We start from the raw sequence: 25,808 nt of genomic DNA on the forward strand, positions 1-25,808 counted from the left end.
AGCCACCCAGGCGCCCCTCAGATCTCATTTTATATTATTTTTATTATTTAGAGAGTGAGAGAAAGGGAGAGGGAGGGGGAGGGAGGGAGAGAGAGAGAGAAAGAGAGAGAGAATCTTAAGCAAATTCCATAGCCAGCACAGAGCCCAATGCAAGGCTCTATCTCTTGACCCATGAGATCATGACCTGAGCCAAAATCCAGATGCTTAACTGACTGAGCCACCCAGGTGCCCCGCATTTAATTATTTTTGCCACAGAGATATACTTTATTTTCCTGAGTATTTTTTACTTTGTTGTCTGGTAATAGCCTTTGAAATGTCTCTTAGAAAAGTCTGCCACTCTTGGGAGTTGTTAGCATCTTGTGTCTCTGGGGTTTTTGTTGGCTGTATTGTTTGGTGAAGGAGACCATAGTGAACCCCAAAGAGGATTCAGTACTAATGACAACAGTAACAGCGACAATGTTGACACTCTACCATTCTTTTGCTTTTGGAGCCTCACAGGAACCTGATAAGTATATATTGCCATTCCTGTTTTACAAAGAAGGAAACCAAGTCTCAAAGAAATTAACATGCTTGAAGTCCTCTAGGGAGAAGGTGGAGTAAAAAGTTCCTGGCATTAGATGATCAAATTTGCTAGGGGAACCTGTGAATCTAACTTCTCGTTCCCGAGAACGAGTGGCATACTCTCTAGGTGATTTTTATTAGTAGTTGTTAAATACAATTATGACCTAAAATTAAGAAGAGAAAGTCTTTAAAGGTGGTTTATTTTCCCATTTTTTTAGAGCGGTCAGTCATGTTATGGCAGGGGGAGGGGCATGTGGAAAGGGGCATTTGTTTTGTGTACACACCTCACTTGTGTCCTTCCGGTTCTCCTTGACTTGCATAGGCTTGGTGACCAAGAATTGATTCTGGCGACTGTGTAATGGCATCACAAAGACTATTCTTGGCACCCTTTGTCTCAGTCTGCTTTAAGGGACAGATTGGGAAACTTGTTTCTTCCTCCTTTTTTAAAAGAGGAATGAAAAACACACTTGACTGGCACTTCCTCCTCAGCAACCGGCCTGTCTGACTTCAGTCTGATTTAGCTCTTTTTGTTCCTTGGAGAGAATAAAGTAGAATCTCCTCTCAGGTAGCTGTGAGGAGTGGAAGTCCCTTATCCTTTTAAAGAAACAGAGCAAATATTTTTCTTCGGACAAAAGAAAGCCTGTGAATGTTTTAGACCCTATGACTTCCTGGTATCAGTCCAACTTTCTCATTGGAACGTTTAGTGTGTTTAGGTCCTTGGGAATTGATAGACAAGCTCTTTGGTAAGCCTGAGCTTGAGGTTTTTAGTTTTCTTGGTAACTGATACTTGTAGCAGCTCTTTCCTCTTCCAGTTCCTTTAGGAACTTTAGGTTGTATCACAGTTCTCTGAATCATATGATTTTGTGACCTGTATTTCCTTCCTCTTGAGTTACACAGGTCAGGTCAGATTTTTTTTTTTTTTAATGAATTGGACTGCTGCTGTTTTCACCACATTTTATAAGATTATACATAAATAAAATTTAAAAAATTATAAATTATAAATATATTTCTCTGATAGTACTTTTATATCACACTTTTTTTTTTTTAAGATTTTATTTATTTGACAGAGACCACAAGTAGACAGAGAGGCAGGCAGAGAGAGAGAGAGGAAAGCAGGCTCCCTGCTGAGCAGAGAGCCCGATGCGGGACTCGATCCCAGGACCCTGAGATCATGACCCGAACCGAAGGCAGCGGCTTAACCCACTGAGCCACCCAGGCACCCCTTATGTCACACTCTTAAGCGACCCTCAAAACTCATTTCTTCTGAACTTCTCTGTATTAGGTAAAAGAATTATGGACTCAAAAAGCAAATTAGACTCAATAAAGGGTTAAAGTGAACTAATGGGAACTGTATTGCTGGCACCTTCCTGGTTAGTAATTATTCAGCTATGTGGCAGTTTGACTTCCAGACTTTTGTTGCTAAGCCATGAATTGTCAGGGTCACCAAGTAGATTATTTCCTTCTAGTTATTTTGTCCTTAAGTGCTTCAGATGGTTGGCCTACACCATGTTGACATTGTCAGTGTGTACATATTTATTCCATGTGCTAATGAGGGATGAGAGCTGTACCATGAGGATACAGACTTGAGTTGGTTCCTTCATCACTCATTAGGGAACTGTGATGTATGTGTCTAGGAACTTGGAGTTGTGTCTTTCTGTAGACTCTTTCTGACTTTCTACATTTTAATATGCCAGGGAGAAAACTCCTTTCAGCACAGGCTATAAATATTTTTTCTTCTGTCTATATTTGGATACATCTAGTTGTATACTTTTTAGATTGCAGCCATTTGTGAAATGTAAAGAGCCCATTGTTGTTTCACTTTTTACAGTAAGGATTTATTACTTTTTATTTTTTTTATAAGATTTTATCTATTTATTTGACAGAGATCACAAGTAGGCAGAGAGTGAGGCAGAGAGAGAGGAAGGGAAGCAAGCTCCCTGCTGAGCAGAGAGTCTGATGCAGGGCTCTCTCCCAGGACCCTGGGATCATGACCTGAGTGGAAAGCAGAGGCTTTAACCCACTGAGCCACTCAGGTGCCCCCATTTATTACTTTTTAAATTTAAAAAGTGAAAAGAACATTGCCTCTTCTAATTATTAAATCACTTATAGACCCACCAGCTAAAGACAACCATGGTTAGTATTTATATTTCTTTTGTATCATTATTTTCCAAGATATATACACATACATATCCATATACATGTACATGTATATGTACACACATATACATATACATATATATGTACATGTACATATATATATGCTTGACTTTTATATGTACATATATATATATATACATACATATATATTTTACAAAATTGGGATCATACTGTAAATGTAATTTTGGTATTCTGCTTTTTTCACTTACCAGGTATTTTTTCACATCATTAAATTATCTATCTATCTATTTATATATATATATATTTTTAAAGATTTTATTTATTTATTTGACAGACAGAAACTACAAATAGGCAGAGAGGCAAGCAGAGAGGAGGAAGCAGGCTCCCTGCTGAGCAGAGAGACCGATGCGGGGCTCGATCCCAGGACACTGGGATCATGACCTGAGCCAAAGGCAGAGGCTTTAACCCACTGAGCCACCCAGGCGCCCCTCATATCATTAAGTATTTTTAAAATAGATTTTGCATAGGTGATATATTTCAAAAATAAAAAAGACACAAAATGAAAATATTTGAGAAGTCTTGCTTCCATCTTTGTCTCCATTCATCTTGTCCCTTCAGTCCCTAATGAGTGACCATTTAATTTCTTTTCTTACTCAAAAGATAGCATTACTATACATAGTGCTCTGTACCTTGCTTTTCCCCTCTCTTCACAATATTTTATCTTGGAGACCTCTTGTTATCAGTACCCAGAGAATCTTGCTTACCATAGATTAGTCATCTTGTCCCCTTTTTACATAGGCACTTGTGTTGTCCCCAGTTTTTGCTGTTACAAACAGTAAGACAGAAGTCAGTAATTAAAGGGGGGGGGAACCCCACTTAATCTGCTAAATTTTTTAAGGCAAAGTTCTTTCAAAAGAAATGCCAGCTAATAAATGTAGAAGTAATGATGGAATTAGAAAAATCAACATTATTTCAGACCCTGATAGTTCAAGGAGTCATCAGTGACTGCTAAACTATCAAGCAAAAAGTTGAGAAGGAGCAGGATATTCACTTGATGCCAAATATTAGCCAAAGATTGCTAATTATAAAGGGAGGAGGGACTATACCTTTATAAAGAGAGCTTTTTCAGTTACAGACTCAACCAAGTAGTCATATTTTTCCAAATGATCACATAATTTTCCAAGTTGCGCTAAGTGGAACAGCCTGAGAATATAGGCCACCTGCTGTGCTGCATCAGGAGGTACATACATAGCATCACCTGTAAGGCATTCTTGCCAGAAACTCTCAGCCTAAATCTAATCAGTGTTTTAGATCTAGCCTTCCGTTTATAGGAAATGTAAGGGATAGAGAGGTAACCTAAATGGCACTGTGAAGAAACAAACAGACAAAACTAAGATGTAAGACATTCCCCAAGTCACCTGTCCTTGACTTCAAAAAAGCTTGTGTTCGGGGTACCTGGGTGACTCATGATATCAGCTCAGGTTATGATCTCAGGGTCGTAGGATTGAGCCTTGTATGTTGGGTTCTGAGATGAGGGTGGAGCCTGCTTAAGATTCTCTGTCTTCAGGGCGCTTGGGTGGCTCAGTGGTTTAGGCCGCTGCCTTCAGCTCAGGTCATAATCCCAGGGTCCTGGGATCGAGTCCCACATCGGGCTCTCTGCTCAGCAGGGAGCCTGCTTTCCTCTCTCTCTCTCTGCCTGCCTCTCTGTCTACTTGTGATCTCTGTCTGTCAAATAAACAAATAAAATCTTTAAAAAAAAAAAAAAAAAGATTCTCTGTGTCTTGGGGAATGTGCTGTGGTAAGTGCTGTGAAATGTGTGAGCCTGATGATTCACAGACCTGTACCCCTGGGGCAAATAATACATTATATATTAATAAAAATAATTAAAAAAAAAAAAGATTCTCTCTGTCTTGGGGCACCTGGGAGGCTTAGTCATTGGGCATCTGCCTTTCGCTCAGGTAAGAAGCCCTCAGTGCTGGGATGGAGCCCCTGTGTTGGGCTTCCTGGTTAGCAAGGAGCCTGTTTCTCCCTTTGCATGCTGCTTTCCCTACTACTCGTGCTCTCTATCAAATAAATAAATAAAATCTTTAAAAAAAGAAAATGCTCTCCCCCTGCTACTCCCCCTCTTTAAAAAAAAAAAAAAAGCTTGTTTGTAAATAACTAAACATAAAACCAACCAAAGCAAAACTTGGAGGCCATTTTAGAGTAAAAGAGACTAAAGAAACATGACAACCAAATTCATTGCTTGACTTTTGGTTGGATTCTGTTTTTTTTTTTTTAAGCCAAATATTAAAGACATTTTTTTTTTTTTTTAAAGATTTTATTTTATTTATTTATTTGACAGAGAGAAATCACAAGTAGATGGAGAGGCAGGCAGGCAGAGAGAGAGAGGGAAGCAGGCTCCCTGCTGAGCAGAGAGCCCGATGCGGGACTCGATCCCAGGACCCCGAGATCATGACCTGAGCCGAAGGCAGCGGCTCAACCCACTGAGCCACCCAGGCGCCCTAAAGACATTTTTTTAAGATAGTTGGGGACATTTGAATGAGGACTTACTGGTCCCCATTGTACTTACTGGTATTGTGGTTATGAAGTCAAATGTCCTTATCTTTAGCAGATGCACAGTGAGGTGTATAGGGTTAAAGCATCTTGAAGCCTGATGAAATGGTTCAGAAAAAAATAAAAAACAACACAAATAATATTGTGTTCATAGAGCTGGATAAAGCAAATGTGGCCAAATATTAACAGTTGAGTCTAAGTAGCAAATAGTGTGTTTATTATACTGTTTTTTCGACTTTTCTACACATTTGAAATTTTTTAAAACCGAACTACAGTGAATAACATTTCACTTGTATTTTTCTGAAGTGCCGTTTTACTGGGTTGCATATTCCATTGTATAGAGGAACCACAGTTCTTTAATTGTTGCATGTGTGTGTATTTTGCTGCTAGTTGATGTTTTAGTTGAATTTTTGTTTTGTGATAAACTATAGAACTATGCTCTTAAGGCTTGTGGTGGATGAGAAAAAGGAATTTAATTTTTTTTTTCCTTCTTTTTCATCCTCTCTGCTACTCCGGAACTTCACTGGACACGAGAAAAAGAGAGTGAGAAAGATACCTCAAAGTAGTCCTTATGCACATGCGTTTAGGTAGGAGATAGAGTTGAAGCGACTGCATAAGAACCAGACCTTGGGGCCCCTGGGTGGCTCAGTTGGTTAAGCATCTGACTCTTGGTTTCGCTGCAGGTTATAATCTCAGGGTTGTGAGATCGAGCCCCATGTCAGGCTCTGCGTTGGGCATGGAGTCTGCTTGAGATTCTTCTCTCCCTCTGCCCCTCTCCCACCACCACTTAAAAAAAAGAGATAGAGAACTAGAACTCAGGTTACAGCCTTTTAAAATCAGTTATCTGTTCTTTGGCTTGGAGGCTGCCCAAGTGATAAGGAGGGGGTTGGGGGATAGGGAGGCAGTATGGTGAGAAGGGAGGGCAGGTGCTGTGTTGTGTTTTGTTCTTGACAAGTTTTTAGACTTTATTAGTAACAAAAGTTCTTCCTGCCTGATAAAATAGTAAGACTAACTGCTTAGAGAATGATATATTCTTCAGATATAAGGCTGGGCTACTGAGGATATGAAAGGAATTTAAGAATGAAGTAATTTTGTTAGATATGATAACTAGAATTAAGAAAAAACTTGGGGAAAAAAAGGATGAAATATTTTTGGAAGAAAAGGTCTGGGAGAAGGGTCCTTCCTGAGAGAGTGTCATTAAATATGAAAAAAAGTACTTAACCTCTTCCATCTCAATCACATTTGCAATGGGGAGCCTCTCTGATTGCAGAATAGATGTTCTTTGACTTTAATATTCATCCTTTAGATTTCCATGAAGACAACTTACAAGGACCTGAATGGCCTCATTTTAGCTGCTTCAGCTTGTGGAGCAGTTGCTCGCTCCTTCTCTTCCTGTGCCTGGTGTGACAGTGGCTACTGAGCACCATGAAGGTTGTTCCAGAGAAGAATGCTGTGCGGATACTCTGGGGGCGAGAACGGGGCACTCGGGCCTTTGGAGCTCAGCGGCTTCTGCAGGAGCTAGTGGAAGATAAAACTCGGTGGATGAAATGGGAGGGCAAGGTAGGAAAAACAGATATTTTTGACATTGGATTTGTAGGGGTAACTGTAGATGGGGTTTTAGAATGGGCTAATGATGTAGAATTGAGGCATAATTATTTTGTGTGAGAGAATTGAGACATCTAACTTAACGGAGTTTTAAAAATAAATTTGGAAGAATTTTTGGGCTAGAAATAATCTTTTCCCTTTAGAGCTAGACATTTTTCTTAAAGGTAATTTGGATTTCTGTCTCTCAACTTGTGGCTTGATCGTTGTCTCCAGTTTTTTAGCTTATACTGACTACTATTCTACAGTGGTTATTGTACTTTTTGAGATCGAGTGAGCCATAGTTTATAAATAATGTATTTTAACTTTTCTTGGTTTGTTTTTCAGAGAGTAGAACTGCCGGATAGTCCACGCTCTACCTTTTTACTGGCCTTCAGCCCAGACAGGTACCTAGTACTTATCTATAACTTAAGACTTGGTACAGCATTGCTTTCTGTATATTTGGTCTAGCTTGGTAACATCCCTAGGGCTCTTTGAAGCTTTGCATGAACAGCACTTTGCCAGTGTTATCAGAAGGGGATAGAAAGTAGATGAGCGTTGCTAACCATAGAAATGACAGGAATAAGCAAAGGAAACAGTGGACCTTGAGCCTCCAAATTCAGAAAATTTCTCAATTACAATCCTTTGGCAGTGTGATGCAGGCCACTGATGGCATGATAATTTTTCTGCTGGAAAAAAACAGTCTCTGAAGGGGACATGTGTCATTTGGGGACAGTGTGGAGAAGCCAAAGCTTTTAAAGATCAGAATACTTCTGTTGTTTATAATGCCTAGGGTTTAGTGTTTCCACGCTGGGGTGAGGAATACTCAAAAGCCAGTTATCCAGAACTGATAAAGTTTGTTACCCTCCTACATGCTTCACATTCATTTCCTACTCTTTGATTTCCTAGGACTCTGTTGGCCTCCACCCACAGGAATACTCAAAAGCCAGTTATCCAGAACTGATAAAGTTTGTTACCCTCCTACATGCTTCACATTCATTTCCTACTCTTTGATTTCCTAGGACTCTGTTGGCCTCCACCCACGTGAACCATAATATCTATATTACGGAGGTGAAGACTGGCAAGTGTGTTCATTCTTTGATTGGACACCGCCGTACTCCATGGTGTGTCACTTTTCATCCTACCATCTCAGGCCTTATTGCTTCTGGCTGCCTAGATGGGGAGGTCAGAATTTGGGATTTGCATGTAAGTATTTCCATTTCTTTGGTATTCTAAATGCAGAGAGTTGTTTACCATTGAGTTCTGAACTGGTGGAGAGACTAGCCAGGTTTTTAGGACTACATCTGAGTAAGAGGTGGTCTTCCCCACTTAAATAATGGGAAATCTAATCCATATTCCTCCATTCTAAGATGAATATCTCATTTAACTATTCTGCCCATTGTGGCATAGTACAGGAGGTTCTAAATTATGTTCAGGATAGATGCCTTTTTTTTTTTTTTTTTTTTTTTTTTTTTTTAGAGCAAGGATTGTATTGTGTTCTGATCATGATCGCCAAAGCAATGTGCTTCTTGTCCTGATGACTTAGTAGTGGGCTGTTGTGCACCATGGCTATGTGGAGGCTCATTGCTTTGGGTTGCAGATGACTTGGAGAACTGAGCTGACAGTAATCATTTTCTGATAAATTGGCGACTCTGCCAGATCACTGATTTTCTACATTTTACAGTGGACGTATTTAAAGTAGGCCCTATAAGTAGTCATTTTACCTTAAGTGGTCCTTTCTTGAAATTGACATCCCAGTCTGCTGTCAGTTTATAACTTGAGAATATTTGGGATTGGTTCATTTGTAGGGTGGCAGTGAAAGCTGGTTCACAGACAGCAACAATGCCATTGCTTCTTTGGCTTTCCACCCTACGGCTCAGCTCCTGTTGATTGCCACTGCCAACGAGATCCACTTCTGGGACTGGAGTCGGCGAGAGCCCTTTGCTGTCGTGAAGACAGCTAGCGAGATGGAACGGGTCCGGTGAGTGCTCTGGCCACCAGCAATGTCTGGCATAGGACTAACATGGCAAAGAACATTTACACTTGCTGTCCCTTGAGGAAGCAGTTTGTTATATCTGCTCAGAGCAGGTGGTTATGTGTACAGCTCCTACTTTTTAAGCTGCTGGCCAATCAGTAGTTCATTTTAGCTGTTTCTGATTGGTCTCATCTTCTGGTCTTTGTAGACCAGGGTTGTTAGAATGTCTTTTGCGTTCAGAGCTGTCTGGATTTGGGATAGGGCCCTCTTTTGGGAAACCTGAATGGTGTTCAGGTAGAGGTTAGTTTGGTGGGAAGTTGCTAAATCAGTTATTTGCGTTTATCAAACTGGATAATGGAGATGAATTATGTGTCAGATCTGCTGATTGATATTTAGCCCTCAAAATGCAAACACACATTGCTGGAATTAAAGCTGATGCATGGGTTTTCTTTGGTCCTCTTGGTATTGCGGTTGGATATAAGAAAATTTTCTAGTCTCAGCTGTATCACTTGATGCTGAAACTGTTCACTGTCACCAGAACTTCTGCTTCTTGCCAGTGTAGCTGCTTTGTGAGGGCAGAACAGACTAACCCAGTGGCAGGGTATGGGAGTGTGCTGTGCTTTACTGTTCTGTTGGGCTCTTCAGTATAAGCAAGCATGTGCTTAATGTAGCTGCTTCTTGGGACAGAAGCCTAGGTGCTTTTTGAAATTATCTTCGTGATACATAATCCCCTATTCTGGCAAGTGTGAGGAGATAACAAGAAGTATGAGCCCTATTATTTTGATTTCTTCAAGAGTTTTGAAAGTTCCTAGAATGAAGAGGATGCCTGGGTAATCCGCAGTTATCAGTAGTGATTGCCATACATTTGAACACAGACTTCCTCTTCTTATTTAACATCTATGCATGTCTGTCTTTCTTTTTGTGTTTTCAGTCTGGTGAGATTTGATCCTCTCGGACACTACTTACTCACAGCCATTGTTAACCCCTCTAATCAGCAGGTAAGTTAGTCAGCAGTTCCAACTCCATCTAAACTGGGAGTTTTTTCCTAAACTAGTGCTCTAATTCTGATTTTATTGGACTTGTACTTTGTAATGCCCAAGTGTTTCTTTTCTAGTCGAGATTGAGAACTAGCTTCAGACTGTGTATTCAAAGTGCTAGCCATAGCCTTGACAGGGGAATTAATTCTGAAACCCCCAAGTGACCACTTTATTAGAAGTAACCAGGCTGTATTGGATAGCTTGTCATTTTTGTGTCTCTGGTTGCTTGACATTTTTGCTTCCCTCAATGCCTCTGTGTCAGAGAGATGCACTTTGTAAAAGTGTCGGTTTGCCCTCTGTACGCATTCAGAAGTGTCACTAATTGGAAGTGAACAGTTTAATTCCATATGATGATTTGGAAGCTGAAGCCAGTTAGTCCTCAGTGCTTCAGGGTAGGGTTGTTGTCTCTTCATGAAGACTGTTTTCCTTGGATGGTAGTCAGAGTCAGTAGTTAGTTTTCCTTGATTTACCTGGAGTTTCTACCTAACTGCCTCGCTCTCCCCCTGCCCCACCTCGCTCCACGTTGCAGGGTGATGACGAACCAGAGATTCCCATAGACGGAACAGAGTTATCCCACTACCGTCAGCGTGCCCTGCTGCAATCACAGCCAGTTCGCCGGACGCCTCTCCTCCACAATTTCCTGCACATGCTGTCCTCCCGCTCCTCTGGCATCCAGGTGGGAGAGCAAAGCACAGTGCAAGATTCTGCTACCCCCTCACCCCCACCGCCTCCCCCTCAGCCCTCCACGGAGCGCCCCAGGACTTCCGCTTACATCCGGCTCCGACAGCGGGTCAGTTACCCCACAGCTGAGTGCTGCCAGCACCTTGGGATCCTGTGCCTTTGCAGCCGCTGCTCTGGCACTCGAGTTCCTTCCCTCTTGCCACACCAGGACAGTGTCCCCCCTGCTTCTGCCAGGGCTACTACCCCTTCCTTTTCTTTTGTACAGACCGAGCCCTTCCATCCCCCGGAGCAGGCCTCGTCAGCGCAGCAGGACCAGGGCCTCCTGAACCGGCCGTCTGCCTTCAGTACAGTCCAGAGCAGCACTGCCGGCAACACGCTCCGCAACCTCAGTCTGGGCCCCACCCGTCGCTCTTTGGGAGGCCCTTTGTCCAGCCACCCTTCTAGATATCACCGAGAAATAGCTCCTGGGCTGACAGGGTCCGAGTGGACCCGGACAGTGCTCAGTCTGAACTCCCGCTCTGAGGCAGAATCCATGCCTCCACCCAGGACCAGTGCCTCTTCGGTGAGTTTGCTGTCTGTGCTGAGACAGCAGGAAGGTGGCTCTCAAGCGTCTGTGTACACTTCAGCCACAGAAGGGAGGGGTTTTCCAGCTTCAGGGTTGGCAGCTGAGTCAGATGGAGGAAGTGGCTCCAGCCAAAACAACTCAGGCAGCATTCGCCATGAGCTTCAGTGTGACCTGAGACGCTTCTTTCTGGAGTATGACCGGCTTCAGGAGCTGGACCACAGCCTGAGTGGAGAAGCCCCCCAGACCCAACAGGCCCAGGAAATGCTCAATAACAACATTGAATCCGAGAGGCCAGGCCCCTCCCACCAGCCCACCCCGCACAGTAGTGAGAACAACTCCAACCTGTCCCGTGGCCACCTGAACCGCTGTCGTGCTTGCCACAATCTCCTGACCTTCAACAATGACACCCTGCGCTGGGAAAGAACCACACCCAACTACTCCTCTAGCGAGGCCAGCTCGTCCTGGCAGGTCCCCACCACCTTCGAGGGCATGCCATCGAGTGGCAGCCAGCTGCCACCCCTTGAGCGGACTGAGGGCCAAACGCCCAGCTCCAGCAGGCTGGAGTTGAGCAGCTCTGCTAGTCCGCAGGAGGAGAGGACTGTGGGAGTGGCCTTCAACCAGGAGACAGGCCACTGGGAAAGAATTTATACCCAGTCTAGCAGATCTGGAACTGTACCACAGGAGGCCTTACATCAGGATATGCCTGAGGAGAGCTCTGAGGAAGATTCACTCAGGAGGTAAGCAGGTGCTTTCTTGTCTTCTCCTACATCCCTTGCTTTTCTCCTTACGTCTGTTCCTTCAGTCCTGTAGATGTTGTGGCTGGATCTGGAGCGTCTGGGACCCGTGCATCTGGTTTTGGTCTCCCTGATATCCATTGCATCTTCTTGGAAGATCTGGCTCTGGTGGCAGAGATAGAATGGGGTCTAACAGTATAAGTCACGTGGTTCTGCTAGCTCCTTTTCTGGCTAAGCCCGTGAGACCTTTCACCTTAAAGGAGAATATAGAAGAAAAAAAAAGAATATAGTTCAGGTTAGAGGTGCAGGAGGAGGTAGAGCCATTGACTTCCTCTGCCCTGCTTTTTGACCTTCTTGGAGGATTGTATGTGGAGCACTAGTTATTGTGAAAAAAGAACATGTCCCAGAGTGCTACAGACTAGCATATTAGCTCTTTTTCAGTCGTGTCTCTCTGGATAGTTGTGTTCACCTATTAAACCTTATCTTTTGGAACACTGCAACTTGACAGAAGGGAAAAGAAAATTTGTGTGTGTGTGTGTGTGTGTGTGTGTCAAGGAAAGTCCATTTTTTTAGGGATACATATTTTTTTGGATAGCAGATTAGTTGCTTAGTTAAAAATTCTTTGAGGAGATCTTCCAGATGGACATTCACCTCAAGGTGAGGAAGAAGAATAATTTGTAGAAGGAAGGCCTCTCCGTACTCAGATCAGCATCCCAGGCAACTCTTCCATGGAAGAAACAGAGTGGGTGTAGTTGACCGCCCACCACATGTTCCATGTATGGCTGTGTGCGCATCTATCTTGATTTATTAGGGACTTCTTTCTGTAATTCTGTAAAGGTCACATCTAGCGTAATCACCAACTCCCAGAATATGCCTGTTGGATCCAAACAGCATATTGCTCTGCATTACATCCTCTGTTGAAGCAACTGAAATTTCTGACATAAGCTTCTAACAAGGGTGGGAATATGGATTGTGCACATAATGTACTTGTTATTTTGGGAGGATGCTTTAGAGAGTTACCCAGTTAATAAGTATTTGTTGAATGGTTACAGTTTTTCCAGCACTGTGCTAGGCACTGTAGGGAATATGGAAGAAGTATAATACCTGGTCTTTACCCACTGGGAGTGTTATTATAAAGGCAGGGCTTATTTACATGCAATTATATAAAAAATGTAGATGACCCAAATGCTTCACTGTGCGGTACTGAGATTAAATGCAGTTTCATTTCAGAGAAAGGGAAGTATCATCAAAGAAGGCTGTACGAAATCAAGTCTTGAAAGATGGGTAGGATTAGGGAAAGACCTTTTTATTTTAGGAGACCAGCACATTCTAAGACAGGAAAGAACATGTTGAATGCAAGCTATTGGGTGGTTACTAGAGGCTGTTGCTAAGGGGAAGATAGGACACTTAGTTGGCTATGAAAGATAGACAAAATAATAGAGGTTGTTACTATGCTCTTATAGTTGAGACTAAGTATAAGGGACTAGTTCTGGGTTAACATCTCCTAAATTCCCAGCTTTGTAATATTTTGCCTTGCATAATGGCCCATATTAGGAACTTGGGACTGTTACTGCTCTTTGTCAAGAGAGGTGGGAAGGTAGCAAGCACAGTGTCCGACATAGAGCAGACATGCAAAAGGTTTATGAAAGGTAGTTGTAAAAGAACTGTCTTTAGTTACTGCTCTAAAAGCCTCCCAGGACCTGTTTCCATAGTACCAGTGGGCCTCTGGTCTGTTAGCCTTTGTGCATTCTGTTGTAGTAGTACCTCTTCTGGTGGTGGTCTGAGAAATATCTGAGTGGTTTAAAGTAAACTCTGTTTGATTATGATTAGAGATACCAATTACTGAGGCCCTACTGTGTGTTAGATACTATATCTTTTACTTGTTATTTCTAATTTCCACCATAACTCTGCAAGGCAGATATTAAATGTCTCATCTTATTTTTTTTTTAAAGATTTTATTATTTATTTGACAAAGATCACAGGTGGGCAGAGAGTGAGAGAGAGGGGGAAGCAGGCTCCCCACTGAGCAGAGACCCCGATTCGGGGCCTGATCCCAGGACTCTGAGATATGACCTGAGCTGAAGGCAGAGGCTTTAACCCACTGAGCCACCCAGGTGCCCCAGATGTCTCATCTTACATTTGAGGAAAGTGAGGCTCAGAAAAGTTGAGTTTCTTGTTAAAGATCCAGAAGTAGGTTGCTGAGTGGGGATTTGAATTCTAGTTTGTAGGACTACAGATTTTTCCAAGCTGCCAACCATGGTATATTCCTTAGTGTGATACCTCATTTTTCGGTGAAACGTTTTTGCTAATTTTAGTTTCATTTAGTTTTTTATTATGATAATCTTCATATAAAAATAGAAAGTTTAATAAGTGAATTTTCATATATCTCTCATCTGACTTTAAAAATTATTAACATTTGTCCGGCTTCCATTTGTCTATATCCCCTGTTGACTCCCCAGACCCAGACATAAAATTTCATCTGAAAATAATATGTTTCTCTAGAACAATGCCATCCAATAAACTGTTCTATAGTGATGTAAGTGTTCTGTATCTGTGTTGTCCAGTATGGTAGGCATTGGCCACATGTGACTAATAAGCATTCAAAATGTGGCTAGTGTGAACTGAGGAGCTAGATGTACATTTTTAAATTTTTTTTTAAAAGATTTTATTTATTTATTTTTAAGATTTTATTTATTTATTTGACAGAGAGAAATCACAAGTAGATGGAGAGGCAGGCAGAGAGAGAGAGGGAGGGAAGCAGGCTCCCTGCCGAGCAGAGAGCCCCGTGCGGGACTCGATCCCAGGACCCTGAGATCATGACCTGAGCCGAAGGCAGCGGCTTAACCCACTGAGCCACCCAGGCGCCCTTATTTATTTATTTGACAGAGAGAGATCACAAGTAGGCAGAGAGAGAGAGAGAGAGGGAAGCAGGCTCCCTGCTGAGCAGAGAGCCCCATGCAGGACTCGATCCCAGGACCCTGAGATCATGACCTGAGCCAATGGCAGCGGCTTAACTCACTGAGTCACCCAGGCGCCCCATTTTAAAATTTTAATTCAATCACTTCTTAATAAAAGTAGACCGTTTAAACCCAGAAACTGGGGCATCTGGGTGGCTCAGTCAGTTAAGCATCTGCCTTCGGCTCAGGTCATGATCCCAGGGTCCAGGGATCGAGTCCCGCATCGGGCTCCCTGCTTAGTGGCAAGCCTGCTTCTCCCTCTCCCACTGCCCCTGCTTGTGTTCTCTCTCTCGCTGTCTCTTTCTTCAAATAAATAAATAAAATCTTTTTTTTTTTTTAAAGATTTTATTTATTTATTTGTCAGAGAGAGTGAACACAGGCAGAGTGGCAGGCAGAGGCAGAGGGAGAAGCAGGCTCCCTGCTGAGCAAGGAGCCCGATTAAGGCAGCCCGGTTAAGGCAGCTGCTTAACCAACTGAGCCACCCAGGCGTCCCAAATAAGTAAAATCTTAAAAAAAAAACAACAACAAAAAACCCCAGAAACTGTTTGTGTTTTAAATAAAGAAGTTCAAATGTTTAGGGCGCCTGGGTGGCTCAGTAGGTTGAGCCGCTGCCTTTGGCTCAGGTCATGATCTCAGGGTCCTGGGATCAAGTCCCGCATCGGGCTCTCTGCTCAGCACGGAGCCTGCTTCTTTCTCTGCTCTCTCTCTCTCTGCCTGCCTCTCAGTGTACTTGTGATTTCTCTCTGTCAAATAAATAAATAAAATCTAAAAAAAAAAAAAAAAGAAGAAGTTCAAATGTTTAAAAATGTAGGCTCTAGTAAACAGTTGTGTAAGTATATTTTTTCTTTTAAAAATACACAAATAATGCATGGTTTCATTGTAAAATATAGTAGTTACATGATTTGTGGAGTCACTTGCGATGAGCTACGATGAGATGTACTGTGGAAGGCTGACAGCCTGCTCAAAAGTGAGTGAGGTACAATGTAAAATATTCCAATATTCCAAGTGCGTAGCCTTTATAGAAGGGCCATCACTTCCTCGTAATTTGAGTGGCTGCATTCTAGTGTAAATCCCTAATACATACAAGTGCTTATCAGCATCTTCTGCCACCTTCAAAAGGGACCAGATGTTCTCTAGCTAATGAGCCCGCCCTTGCTTGGCTTTCCCCAGCAGGTGTCACTGTTGGGCTATTGCTGCCGCTAGACTAGTATGGCCGGCAGGGAAGGAAGGTGTCCTTATTGTGTGCCTAGTCTGCTTGAAGGGAGATTTATTCTTTGGCCTTGTAGTAGGAGATAGACAAAAGAAGCATATTTTGATCCTGAGTGCTGCTGATTTAATTAATAGTGTTTGAAAATAGTGAGAATATTGAGCACAAGTGTGTCATTTCAGTATAGCTCTGTTGCTGAGCTCTTAACCAGTTCACAGTTTGTCTCCTTTTACCTGTGAGCAGTAGAGGGCAAACTGCCTGTGTAGTCTTGACTCCAGATTAAAACTTATAACTTGGGTGGCAGACCTTTTCCTCACCACCAGAAACAACTTCTTCTTCTTCTTCTTCTTTTTTTTTTTTAAATTTTATTTATCCATTTGACAGAAAGAGAGAGCACAAGCAGGGGGAGTAACAGGGAGAGGCAGAGGGAGAAGCACGCTCCCCACCCAGCAGGGAGCCCGATCTGGGCCTCGATCCCAGGACCATGTGATCATGACACGAGCCAAAGGCAGATGCTTAACTGACTGAGCCACCCAAGCGCCCCCAGAAACTTCTTTTTGGGTCTGATAGCCCAGGATCTAGCAGAACATCAGGGTCTTGTGGCTCCCTGCAGCTTGCAGCAGGAGTCCCTGTGGCTTCGAAAGGTTGGTATTAGGAAAAAGAGAAAATTACTTAAATGGCATTTTAAAACTGGAGAAAACCTAGAGTGTATTAATCCAGCCCTTTTTCTTTTCTTTCTTTCTTTTTTTAAATGAAAAAACTTAGATCTACAGAAATGACTTCTTAAGAGGTGCTTATAAGAACCGTGGGATTCAGGGCGCCTGGGTGGCTCAGTGGGTTAAAGCCTCTGCCTTTGGCTCAGGTCATGATCCAAGGGTCCTGCTTAGCAGGGAGCCTGCTTCCTCCTCTCTCTCTCTCTATATCTGCCTGCCTCTCTGCCTGCTTGTGATCTCTGTCAAATAAATAAATAAAATCTTAAAAAAAAGAACTGTTGGATTCAAACCATTAGGTCCTAAAGAGGGCACTCTTTCCTCCTCTGCATTTGAAATTAGTGCTTTCACATATTAAGTTTTCTCTGTCAGAACCTCTGTTGCTCCTATAGATCATTGTAAGAAACTGGAGGTCTGGGGCGCCTGGGTGGCTTAGTGGGTTGGGGCCTCTGCCTTCAGCTCGGGTTATGGTTCCGGGGTCCTAGGATCAAGCCCCATGTAGGGCTCTCTGCTCTCTGCTTCCTCCTGTCTCTCTGTCTGCCTTTCTGCTTACCTCTCTGCCTACTTGTGATTTCTGTCTGTCAAATAAATAAATAAATAAATCTTTTTAAAAAAAGAAAGAAAGAAAGAAAGAAACTGGAGGTCTGATAATTCATTTACAATTATTGTCTCTGTAGAAATGTAACCAACACAATGTTTTTAGGGATATAGGAGAAACATTGTTTTAGTTATTTGCCCATAGAATTGCACTGATGAGGTTTTTGGAAGTGATCCCAGTTTGGAAAGTCCACTATAAAAATCCCAACAACTAGGAGATAAAATCTGAGCCAAATCTTCCTCAACTAAATTATGCCTGCATTCCTTCTCCAGAAAGGTGACAAGGCCTTTTGTCTGAAGTATTTAATAAGATTGTGTTCTGAGAACTGATGTCTTTTGATCTGCACTTTTCCCTTATGATAAAAGAAGATTGGGGAAATTTGGCCCAGAACATTGAAGGTTAGAGTTGGAACCCCGCATTTAATTTCTCAGTTTTTTTAGACTTTTGTGAGGGAATTGCTTTGGAGTTGGAGCAGTCTGAAGCCTCTTGAGGCTTTGTGGGCCAGTGAACTTGTTTAATGCCTCAGCTCTATTCACATGGGGATTTTCCAGGGAGTGCTCAGCAGAAATATCATTGATGGAGGAGAATAAATGGATATATCTGCAGGGCTAGTCATAGGTCCACAAGAGGGAGAAGGTGACCTAGAAATTAGGAAAGCACCAGTCTTTTCAGCTTGATCATGATAAAGACAGGATCCATTGACTTTACCGGATCTAAAGAGTTCATATATATATATATATATATATATATATATATATATATATATAAAGTCACTTTCGGTTTCTTTGGATGGGAGTATACTCAATTTATTATTCAAAACCTAAGACAGCTGTCCTCTTTTCCTTTGAGAAAACTTCCCTGAATGTCCCAAATAATTACTTTCTCTTTGTTACTTGTACTAGACGTATAGGTACTTACTTGTAATATTGTACCCATGAGAGAAAAGTATTTGTTTCCCTTTCTGTCAGCCCCCTGAAGGCAGTGATTATGTCTATATTCCTACTGTTCCTAGAATACTACCTGGCACATAGTAGGTGCTCATAAAATGTTAATTGAATTCAACAAATGGAATTGAAATTCCATCCCCAGTGATTCATTATGAAGTATAAATTCTTTTTGGCTTGGTAAAAAAAGAAGACAGAGCCATTATTATGCCACATCATTGAGTCTTCTAGGGAGTTACTGCCTTAATAATTTTTTTTTTTTAAAGATTTTATTTATTTATCAGAGAGAGAGAGAGGGGGAGAGAGCGAGCACAGGCAGACAGAATGGCAGGCAGAGGCAGAGGGAGAAGCAGGCTCCCTGCTGAGTAAGGAGCCCGATGTGGGACTCGATCCCAGGACGCCGGGATCATGACCTGAGCCGAAGGCAGCTGCTTAACCAACTGAGCCACCCAGGCGTCCCTGCCTTAATAATTTTTTGTTGAATAAACAAAATGGAAATCTACAATTATACATGGAAGACACCTTCTGTAACGAGCTCAGGTGACCTAGAAGTTGTTCCTCTGATGTTTCACTATTGTGCTATGTTTCTAACTTGTATGTTGGTTGTCCTGAAGCCTGTAATAAGTCTTGTTGCACCTGATCAGCCGTCCTTCGTACTGGCTCTCACGGATGACTCAGGGCCTGCATAGTCCTTGAGTGCACCTGCATCATACAGCTTTCTCTCTCTCCCCCCCTCTTTTTTTAAGTTTTTATTTTATTTTAAAGTTTTTTTTTTTTAAGATTTAATTTTTTATTTGACAGATCATAAGGAGGTGGAGAGGCAGGCAGAGAGAGGGAGAGGAAGAAGCAGGCTCCCTGCTGAGCAGAGAGCCTGATGTGGGGCTTGATCCCAGGACCCTGGGATTATGACCTGAGCTGAAGGCAAAGGCTTAACCCACTGAGCCACCCAGGCGCCCCTTAAGTTTTTATTTTAATCATGCTCATCGTGTACTTCTTAATCCCCATCACCTATTTAACCCATGTCCCTGCCCACCTCCCCTCTGGAAACTATCAGTATATTCTCTGTATCGGTCTGTTTCTTGGTTTGTCTCTTTCTCCACCCCCACCCACCGCCTTTACTCATTTGTTTTGTTTTTTAAATACCACTTGAGTGACATCATAGGGTATTTGTCTTTCTGTGTGTTATTTCACTTAGCATTATACTCTCTGGTTCCAGCCATGTCATTGCAGTTGGCAAGATTTCATTCTTTTTTATGGCTGACTAATACTCCAATGCATATGTATACACCACACCTTCTTTATCCATTCGTCCAACATAGGGGTGCATGTAGCCCTTTGAATTAGTATTTTTGTGTTTTTTGGGTAAGTACCCAATAGCATGCTTGTTGGATCACAGGATAGTTCTATTTTTAACTTTCTGAGGAATCTCCATACTGTTTTGCAGAGTGGCTGTACGAGTTTGTAGTCCCACCAACAGTGCAAGACGGTTCCTTTCTCTCCACATCCTCCCCAACACCTGTTGTTTTTGTGTTGTTGGTTTTATCCATTTTGACAGGCGTGAGGTACTGTCTTATTATAGTTTTGATCTGCATTTCCCTGATGATGGGTAATGATGAGCATCTTTTCATATGTCAGCCATCCGGATGTCTTCTTTGGAGACATGTCTGTTCATGTCTTCTACCCATTTTTAAGTTGGATTATTTGATTTTTGGGTGTTGATTTTATATGTTCTTTATTTCTTTATGTATTTTGGATACCAACCCTTTACCAGATATGTGCAAAGCACATATCTCCCATTCCATAGGTTGCCCTTCAGTTTTGTAAAGGCTTCCCTCCCTATGCGGAAGCCTTTTATTTTGATGTAGTCCAATAGTTTTATTTTTGCTTTTGTTTCCCTTGCCTCAGGGGACCTATCTAGGACAAAGTTGCTCTGCCTGATATCAGATAAATGACTGTCTTGCTTTCTTCTAGGTTTTTTCTATTTCAGGTATCACATTTAAAAAATTTTTTTTAATTTTTAAAGATTTTATTTATTAGAGAGATCACAAGCAGGGCGGAGAGGTAGAAGAAGAAGCAGATTCCCTGCTGAGCAAGGAGCCGGATGTGGGACTCCATTCCAGGACCCTGGGATCATGGCCTGAGCTGAAGGCAGATGCTTAACCGACTTGAGCCACCAAAGTGCCCCCCCCTTTTTAAGATTTTTATTTATTAGAGAGAGAGAGAGACATGTCTCAAATTTAGATCTTTAATTCATTTTGAACTTATTTTTGTGTATGGTGTTAGAAAGTGGTCCAGTTTCATTCATTTGCATGTAGCTTTCCAGTGTTCCTAACACCATTTTCTCCTTTGGATATTTTTTCCTACTTTGTTGAAGATTAATTAACTGCATAATTGTGGGTTTATTTCTGGATTTTCTGTTCTGTTCTCTTGATCTATGTGTCTGTTTCTGTGCCAGTACCATACTGTTTTGAGCTTTATAGTATAACTTGAAGTCCAGAAATGTGATGCCTCCAGCTTTGCTTTTCATTTTCAAGATTGCTTTGACTATGTGGGATCTTTTGTGGTTCCATACAGAATTTAGGATTCTAGTTCTGTGAAAAATGCTGTTAGTATTTTATAGGGATTGCACTAAATGTGTAGAGTGCTTTGAGTAGTATAGACATTTTAACAGTATTTCTTTTTCTAATCCATGAGCATGGGATGTCTTTCCATATCTTTGTGCCATCTTTGTGTTTTATAGTTTTCAGAGGACAAGTCTTTCACTTTTTTAGTTAGGCTTATTCCTGGGTATCTTATTATTTGTGGTGCAGTTATAAACAGGATTACTTTCTTAATTTCTCTTTCTGGTACTTCATTACTGATGTATAGAAATGTAACAGATTTCCATACGTTGACTTCATATCCTGCAACTTAATTCTTTCATTAGTTCTAGCAGTTTTATGGTGGAGTCGTTTGGGTTTTCTGTAAAAAGTATCATGTCATACGCAACCAGTGACAGTTTTACTTTTTCTGTATCCATTCGGATGCCTTTTATTTCTTTTTGTTATCTGATTGCTGTGGCTGGGACTTCTGATACTATGTTGAACAAAAGTCATGAGAATGGACATCCTTGTCTTGTTCCTGACCTTAGGGAAGAAGCTCTCAGTTTTCTCCCATTGAGGATGATGTCCACTCAGGGTTTTTCATATATGGCATTTATTATGTTGAGCTGTGTTCCCTCTAAACCTACTTTGTTGAGGGTTTTTATCATGAATGGATGTTGTACTTTGTCAGATACTTTTCTGTGTCTATTGAAATGATGAGATGATTCTTTTTTTTTTTTTAAGATTTTACTTGTTTGACAGAGAGATCACAAGTAGGTAGAGAGGTAGGCAGAGAGAGAGGAAAGCAGGCTCCCTGCTGAGCAGAGAGCCCGATGAGGGCCTGGATCCCTGAGACTATGACTGAGCTGAAGGCAGAGGCTTAACTCACTGAACCACCCAGGCACCCCTGATCACATGATTCTTATCCTTTCTCATATTGATGTAATGTATCACATTGATTGATTTGTGAATATTGAACCACCCTTGCAACCCAGGAACAAATCCCACTTGATCTTGATGAATCATTTTTTAAAAATATATTACTGGAGGCACCTGGGTGGCTCAGTGGGTTAAGCCGATGCCTTTGGCTCAGGGCATGATCTCAGGGTCCTGGGATCGAGTCCTGCATCAGGCTCTCTGCTCAGCAGGGAGCCTGCTTCCCTCTCTCTCTGCCTGCCTCTCTGTCTACTGTGATCTCTCTCTGTCAAATAAATAAATAAAATCTTAAAAAAATATATATATATTACTGGATTTAGTTTGCTAGTATTTTGTTGAGGATTTTTGCATCTATGTTCCTCAAAGATATTGGCTATACAGCTGCCTCTTTATACCATTTTGTTGGTCTTTGTCTTGGCTTCCCACTGATATTAATACTTCTGCAGGTCAGTGTTGTTGTTTCTCTTTGAAGACTCTCTGGAATCTCAGGTGCCTGACTGGCTTGGTTGAAAGATCATGTGAGTTTTGATCTCAGGATCGTGAGTTTGAGCCCCACATTGGATGTAGAGATTACTAAATAAAATAGATAAACTTAAAAAAAAAAAAAAAAATCTCCGCAGTCTCAATGGTGGAATACTTGGGTCCTAACAGAATCCAGATTAGATGCAAGTAAGCCGAATTAAATGTGAAGGTTCTGTTCCTGGTGGTTCTTTATGTTGTTTCTGTGGAAGGCTTTTACTGAATCTGCTTAGAGTAGGGTGTTTGAAATTTGAGAAAGTGGGTGCTCTCATTTTATTTCATTTTGGTGTATGAGCATTATTAAAATTATCACAATTTTTTTAGCTTTGAGATGATTAGGGTTTTTTTTTTTTTCCCCGTTTGTTTGTTTGTTTGTTTTGGTGAGGGGCAGAATCCTTGTAATTAAGAGAGAGTTTTGCTTTACCTCTAATGATGCCCCTAAAAAAATAGGAGGAATTGTGGTCTTTGGTATTCAAGTGGTAATGAATCCATCTAATTTTTTATTTCTTACCCAGAAGCTTGGCCTTTGAGGACAAATAGGGAAGAATTCTCAACCAAGAGAAATTAATTTGTGATGTGACCAAATCATGGCTTGTTCTGGGAATAGAGAGAAGCACATATTGAGAAATCAAAAATGAGACAAAACTGATGGTGGAGTAAGAGGCTTAGTGTCAAAGAGCTATTGTGGAAGCTGGGGGAAGGTAAACCCAGGCTTTAGAAGAGAGGCAGAGAAGTATGGCAAAGACTGTCTCTTGTGAGTGAGGCTCTTATTAAAATCTTGGGCATTGGGCTAGTGAAATGATTACTCTGATTGATTGATTGATTGAGTCATTCAGTTAAAAAGTATTTACTAAGCACCTACTGTGTACCAGATACTGTTTCAGCACCAGCAGTAAATCTCATTCGAATGGGAGAAAGACAATAAACAAATAGATAAAATATCTAGCTAGGATGTCAGGTGGTGATAGTTCTATGGAGAATAAAATTTTAAAGTATAGGAGGTGCTGGGGTGAAAGTTGCAGTGTTAAACGGGGATCAGAGGAAGTCTGGGAAGGTGACATTGGAGCAGAGACCTCAAGGAGGTTAAGAGAATAAACTGTAAACGTTGGGCACAAGGGCATTCTAGAAGAGAGAAGGTCAAATACAAAATCCCTGAGACACTTGGCTGGAGCGCAGCAAAGGATGGCATGATAGATGAAGGTGGAGAGGTGATAGGGATCGGATTATTGCAGGGTCTTCTAAACCATTTAAGGGATTTTACCTCTTACTCAGAGTGGTTTGGAAAGCCATCAGAAGCAGAGTAGCATGATTTTATATTTTTAAAGGATCACTGTGTCTGCTGATTGAGAAGAGACTTGAAGAGGCTCTGCTAAATAGGGTAAATTAAAGTTAGGCAACATCATACGCTTTTAGATTCATTTGTGTCTTGAGACTGGAGAAAACCAGAAGGCAGGAGTCAATGATTATGTCAGAATTAGAAAGGCCTTAAATGTTTGAATCAAGAGTTGCTAAATAAATAAAGAAAGCCTCTTAGCAGGCAGTCTTGTCTGCAACAAAGCTTTGCCCCTTCCCCAACCATAAAGGCATGTTACTGAAACTTCGAGAAAGGGAGAGCCTCAAAAAGCTATAGTGAACGAGAGATAATCAGTGGAAATTTTGAGATGTTTGTTATTTTCTGCTTATAAAACAAATACAAATTCATTTGTAAAAATTTAAACATTTCAGAAATGAGTGATATAGAAAGAATGTTCTCTGCAGTGCTAGTCAGTTAACAATTTGTGTTAACTGCAGAGTTTTCTTTTAATGTAAAAAAATTTTTTTTCTTTATTGGTAAAAATGGGATCATACTGAATCTACTAGTTTTTCCATTTACATATTTCAATTAATATGTCATGGACATTTTCCCATGCTGGTGTATATAGATCTGTTGTGTTCTTTTTGACAGTGGCATAGTATTCCAGCAGTTGAATGCACTCTAATTAATTTAACCAGTGCGTTGTTGATAGAATCTGGATTGTTTCTGGTTTTTACTTTTCACAGACAGTGCTGTGTCATCTTTGTGTACTTGTGCAGGTGTTTCTAGAGGAGGACGAATTTTTAGAAGTACAATTGCTGGGGCTAAAAAGTATGAACATGCTGGTGGTAAATGAAAATTAGTTGTATAGTATTCATTATTACTAATTTAAGATATTTTCTATTTCCAATTTTATTTCATTGAATATAATTTCATAGATTGGGACTTATAATCCTGGATTGCTTTTTTTTTTTTATTTCTTTCCTTCTCCCGTAAGGTGGTAAGTTTCTCAGTAGTAAAGTCTCCTACTCTTGGATTTTTCAGGAACCTTGTTCCTCGGGGTTGAAAAGGACTTTTTTTTCTCAATTCTAAATATGTGTCACCTGGAGATGTTCATATATTTCTCTAGCTGACTTGTATAAGGGAGACATAACCTTGGTTTCACCTTTGACATTCACTTACTGGCTTTAGGCCACCTGGTCTTCAGGGTCTTGTTAAGTAACTGGGAGAAACCAGGAATCTCTTGCCCTATCATAAAGCAGTAACATTTAGATATTTGACGTATTTATCTTTGGGGGTAATTAGAAAGCCCATTTCTTTCTTTAGCAATATAAGGGTGAGGGTAGCCTGGAAGAGAGGGTACCGGTGTTAATCTTTTTCACCTTCACTGCTCACCTGCACAACTAGGTCACTATATTTTGAGCCTTTTTGAATTCTGAGCATGGCCCTGCTTATATCCTCTATATCAAAGGTTGGCAAACTTTCTCTGTGAAGGGCAGAATAGTGAATATTTCAGGCTTTGTAGGCCATACGGTCTCTGTTGCAAATATTGAACTCTGCCATTGTAGCATGAAAGCAGCCAGAGACAACATGTAAGTGAATGAGTGTGGCTCTGTTCCAATAAAATTTTTATTTATAGACATAAATGCGATTTTCATATACTTTTCACGTGTTATGAAATAGTCTTCTTTTGATGTTTTTCAGCTATTTAAAAATATAAATACCATTTTTAGCTCATGGGCTGTACAAAAATAGGCAGCAGGCCAGATTTGGCCGACAGACCGTGGTTTGCCAATCCCTGCTCTACGTGTACGTGATTTGGAAGAGAGTCAGGTGCTATAGTAATAGAAGGCATTATGATAACGAAGGCTCTGAAGAGGTAGGTAGGGGACTCTTGCTCTGTTTTTCTCCTCTCTCCTCTTTGGACTACAGGTCCTAAGAATTGGCTCTTTTAAGATTCTTTGCTGTTTAAAAGCAGGCGTTAAGTGCACAAAGAGTTTCTAGTTTCCTCTGTCTGCCCTGAAGCAAGGTTTCCAGCCTTGCTCTGTATCTGTCCTGGGAATTGTTTGCAAGTGAGGAGGCTTACCCTGGTATGGGGGAGGGTGGGAGTCTCCAAGCCCTGCAGGCAGTGTGCTTGACAGGCATTCCTTCTCCCACTGCAGGTCAAATTAGCACCTGTTAAGACTGATCTAAATTATCCCCCATCATCCCTCTCTCTGGGGCTGAATGGTGCAGAGCAGGCTGTGTGCTTTG

General features: G+C 41.4%; 1 protein-coding gene across 10 annotated transcripts in view; it reads left to right on the forward strand.

Moving 5' to 3' along the window:
* Positions 1–25,808, forward strand: part of AMBRA1 (autophagy and beclin 1 regulator 1) — a 177,187-nt gene that overhangs the window by 25,192 nt on the left and 126,187 nt on the right. For 6 of the 10 annotated variants that reach the window (XM_045065949.1, XM_045065946.1, XM_045065947.1 and 3 more), the window contains exons 2-7: positions 6,542–6,795; positions 7,165–7,223; positions 7,839–8,022; positions 8,625–8,797; positions 9,723–9,789; positions 10,358–11,811. In XM_045065949.1, the coding sequence (XP_044921884.1) occupies positions 6,661–6,795; positions 7,165–7,223; positions 7,839–8,022; positions 8,625–8,797; positions 9,723–9,789; positions 10,358–11,811 (2,072 nt within the window). In that variant the 5' untranslated portion in view covers positions 6,542–6,660. The remainder of the gene's footprint in view (positions 1–6,541; positions 6,796–7,164; positions 7,224–7,838; positions 8,023–8,624; positions 8,798–9,722; positions 9,790–10,357; positions 11,812–25,808) is intronic. The other 4 variants (XM_004763135.3, XM_004763136.3, XM_045065948.1 and 1 more) reach the window with 2 other exon arrangements.

The sequence above is a fragment of the Mustela putorius genome, unplaced genomic scaffold (assembly GCF_011764305.1).
Source record: "Mustela putorius furo isolate JIRA1106 unplaced genomic scaffold, ASM1176430v1.1 tig00003859_pilon_pilon_pilon, whole genome shotgun sequence".
NCBI classification, from domain to species: Eukaryota; Metazoa; Chordata; class Mammalia; order Carnivora; family Mustelidae; genus Mustela; species Mustela putorius.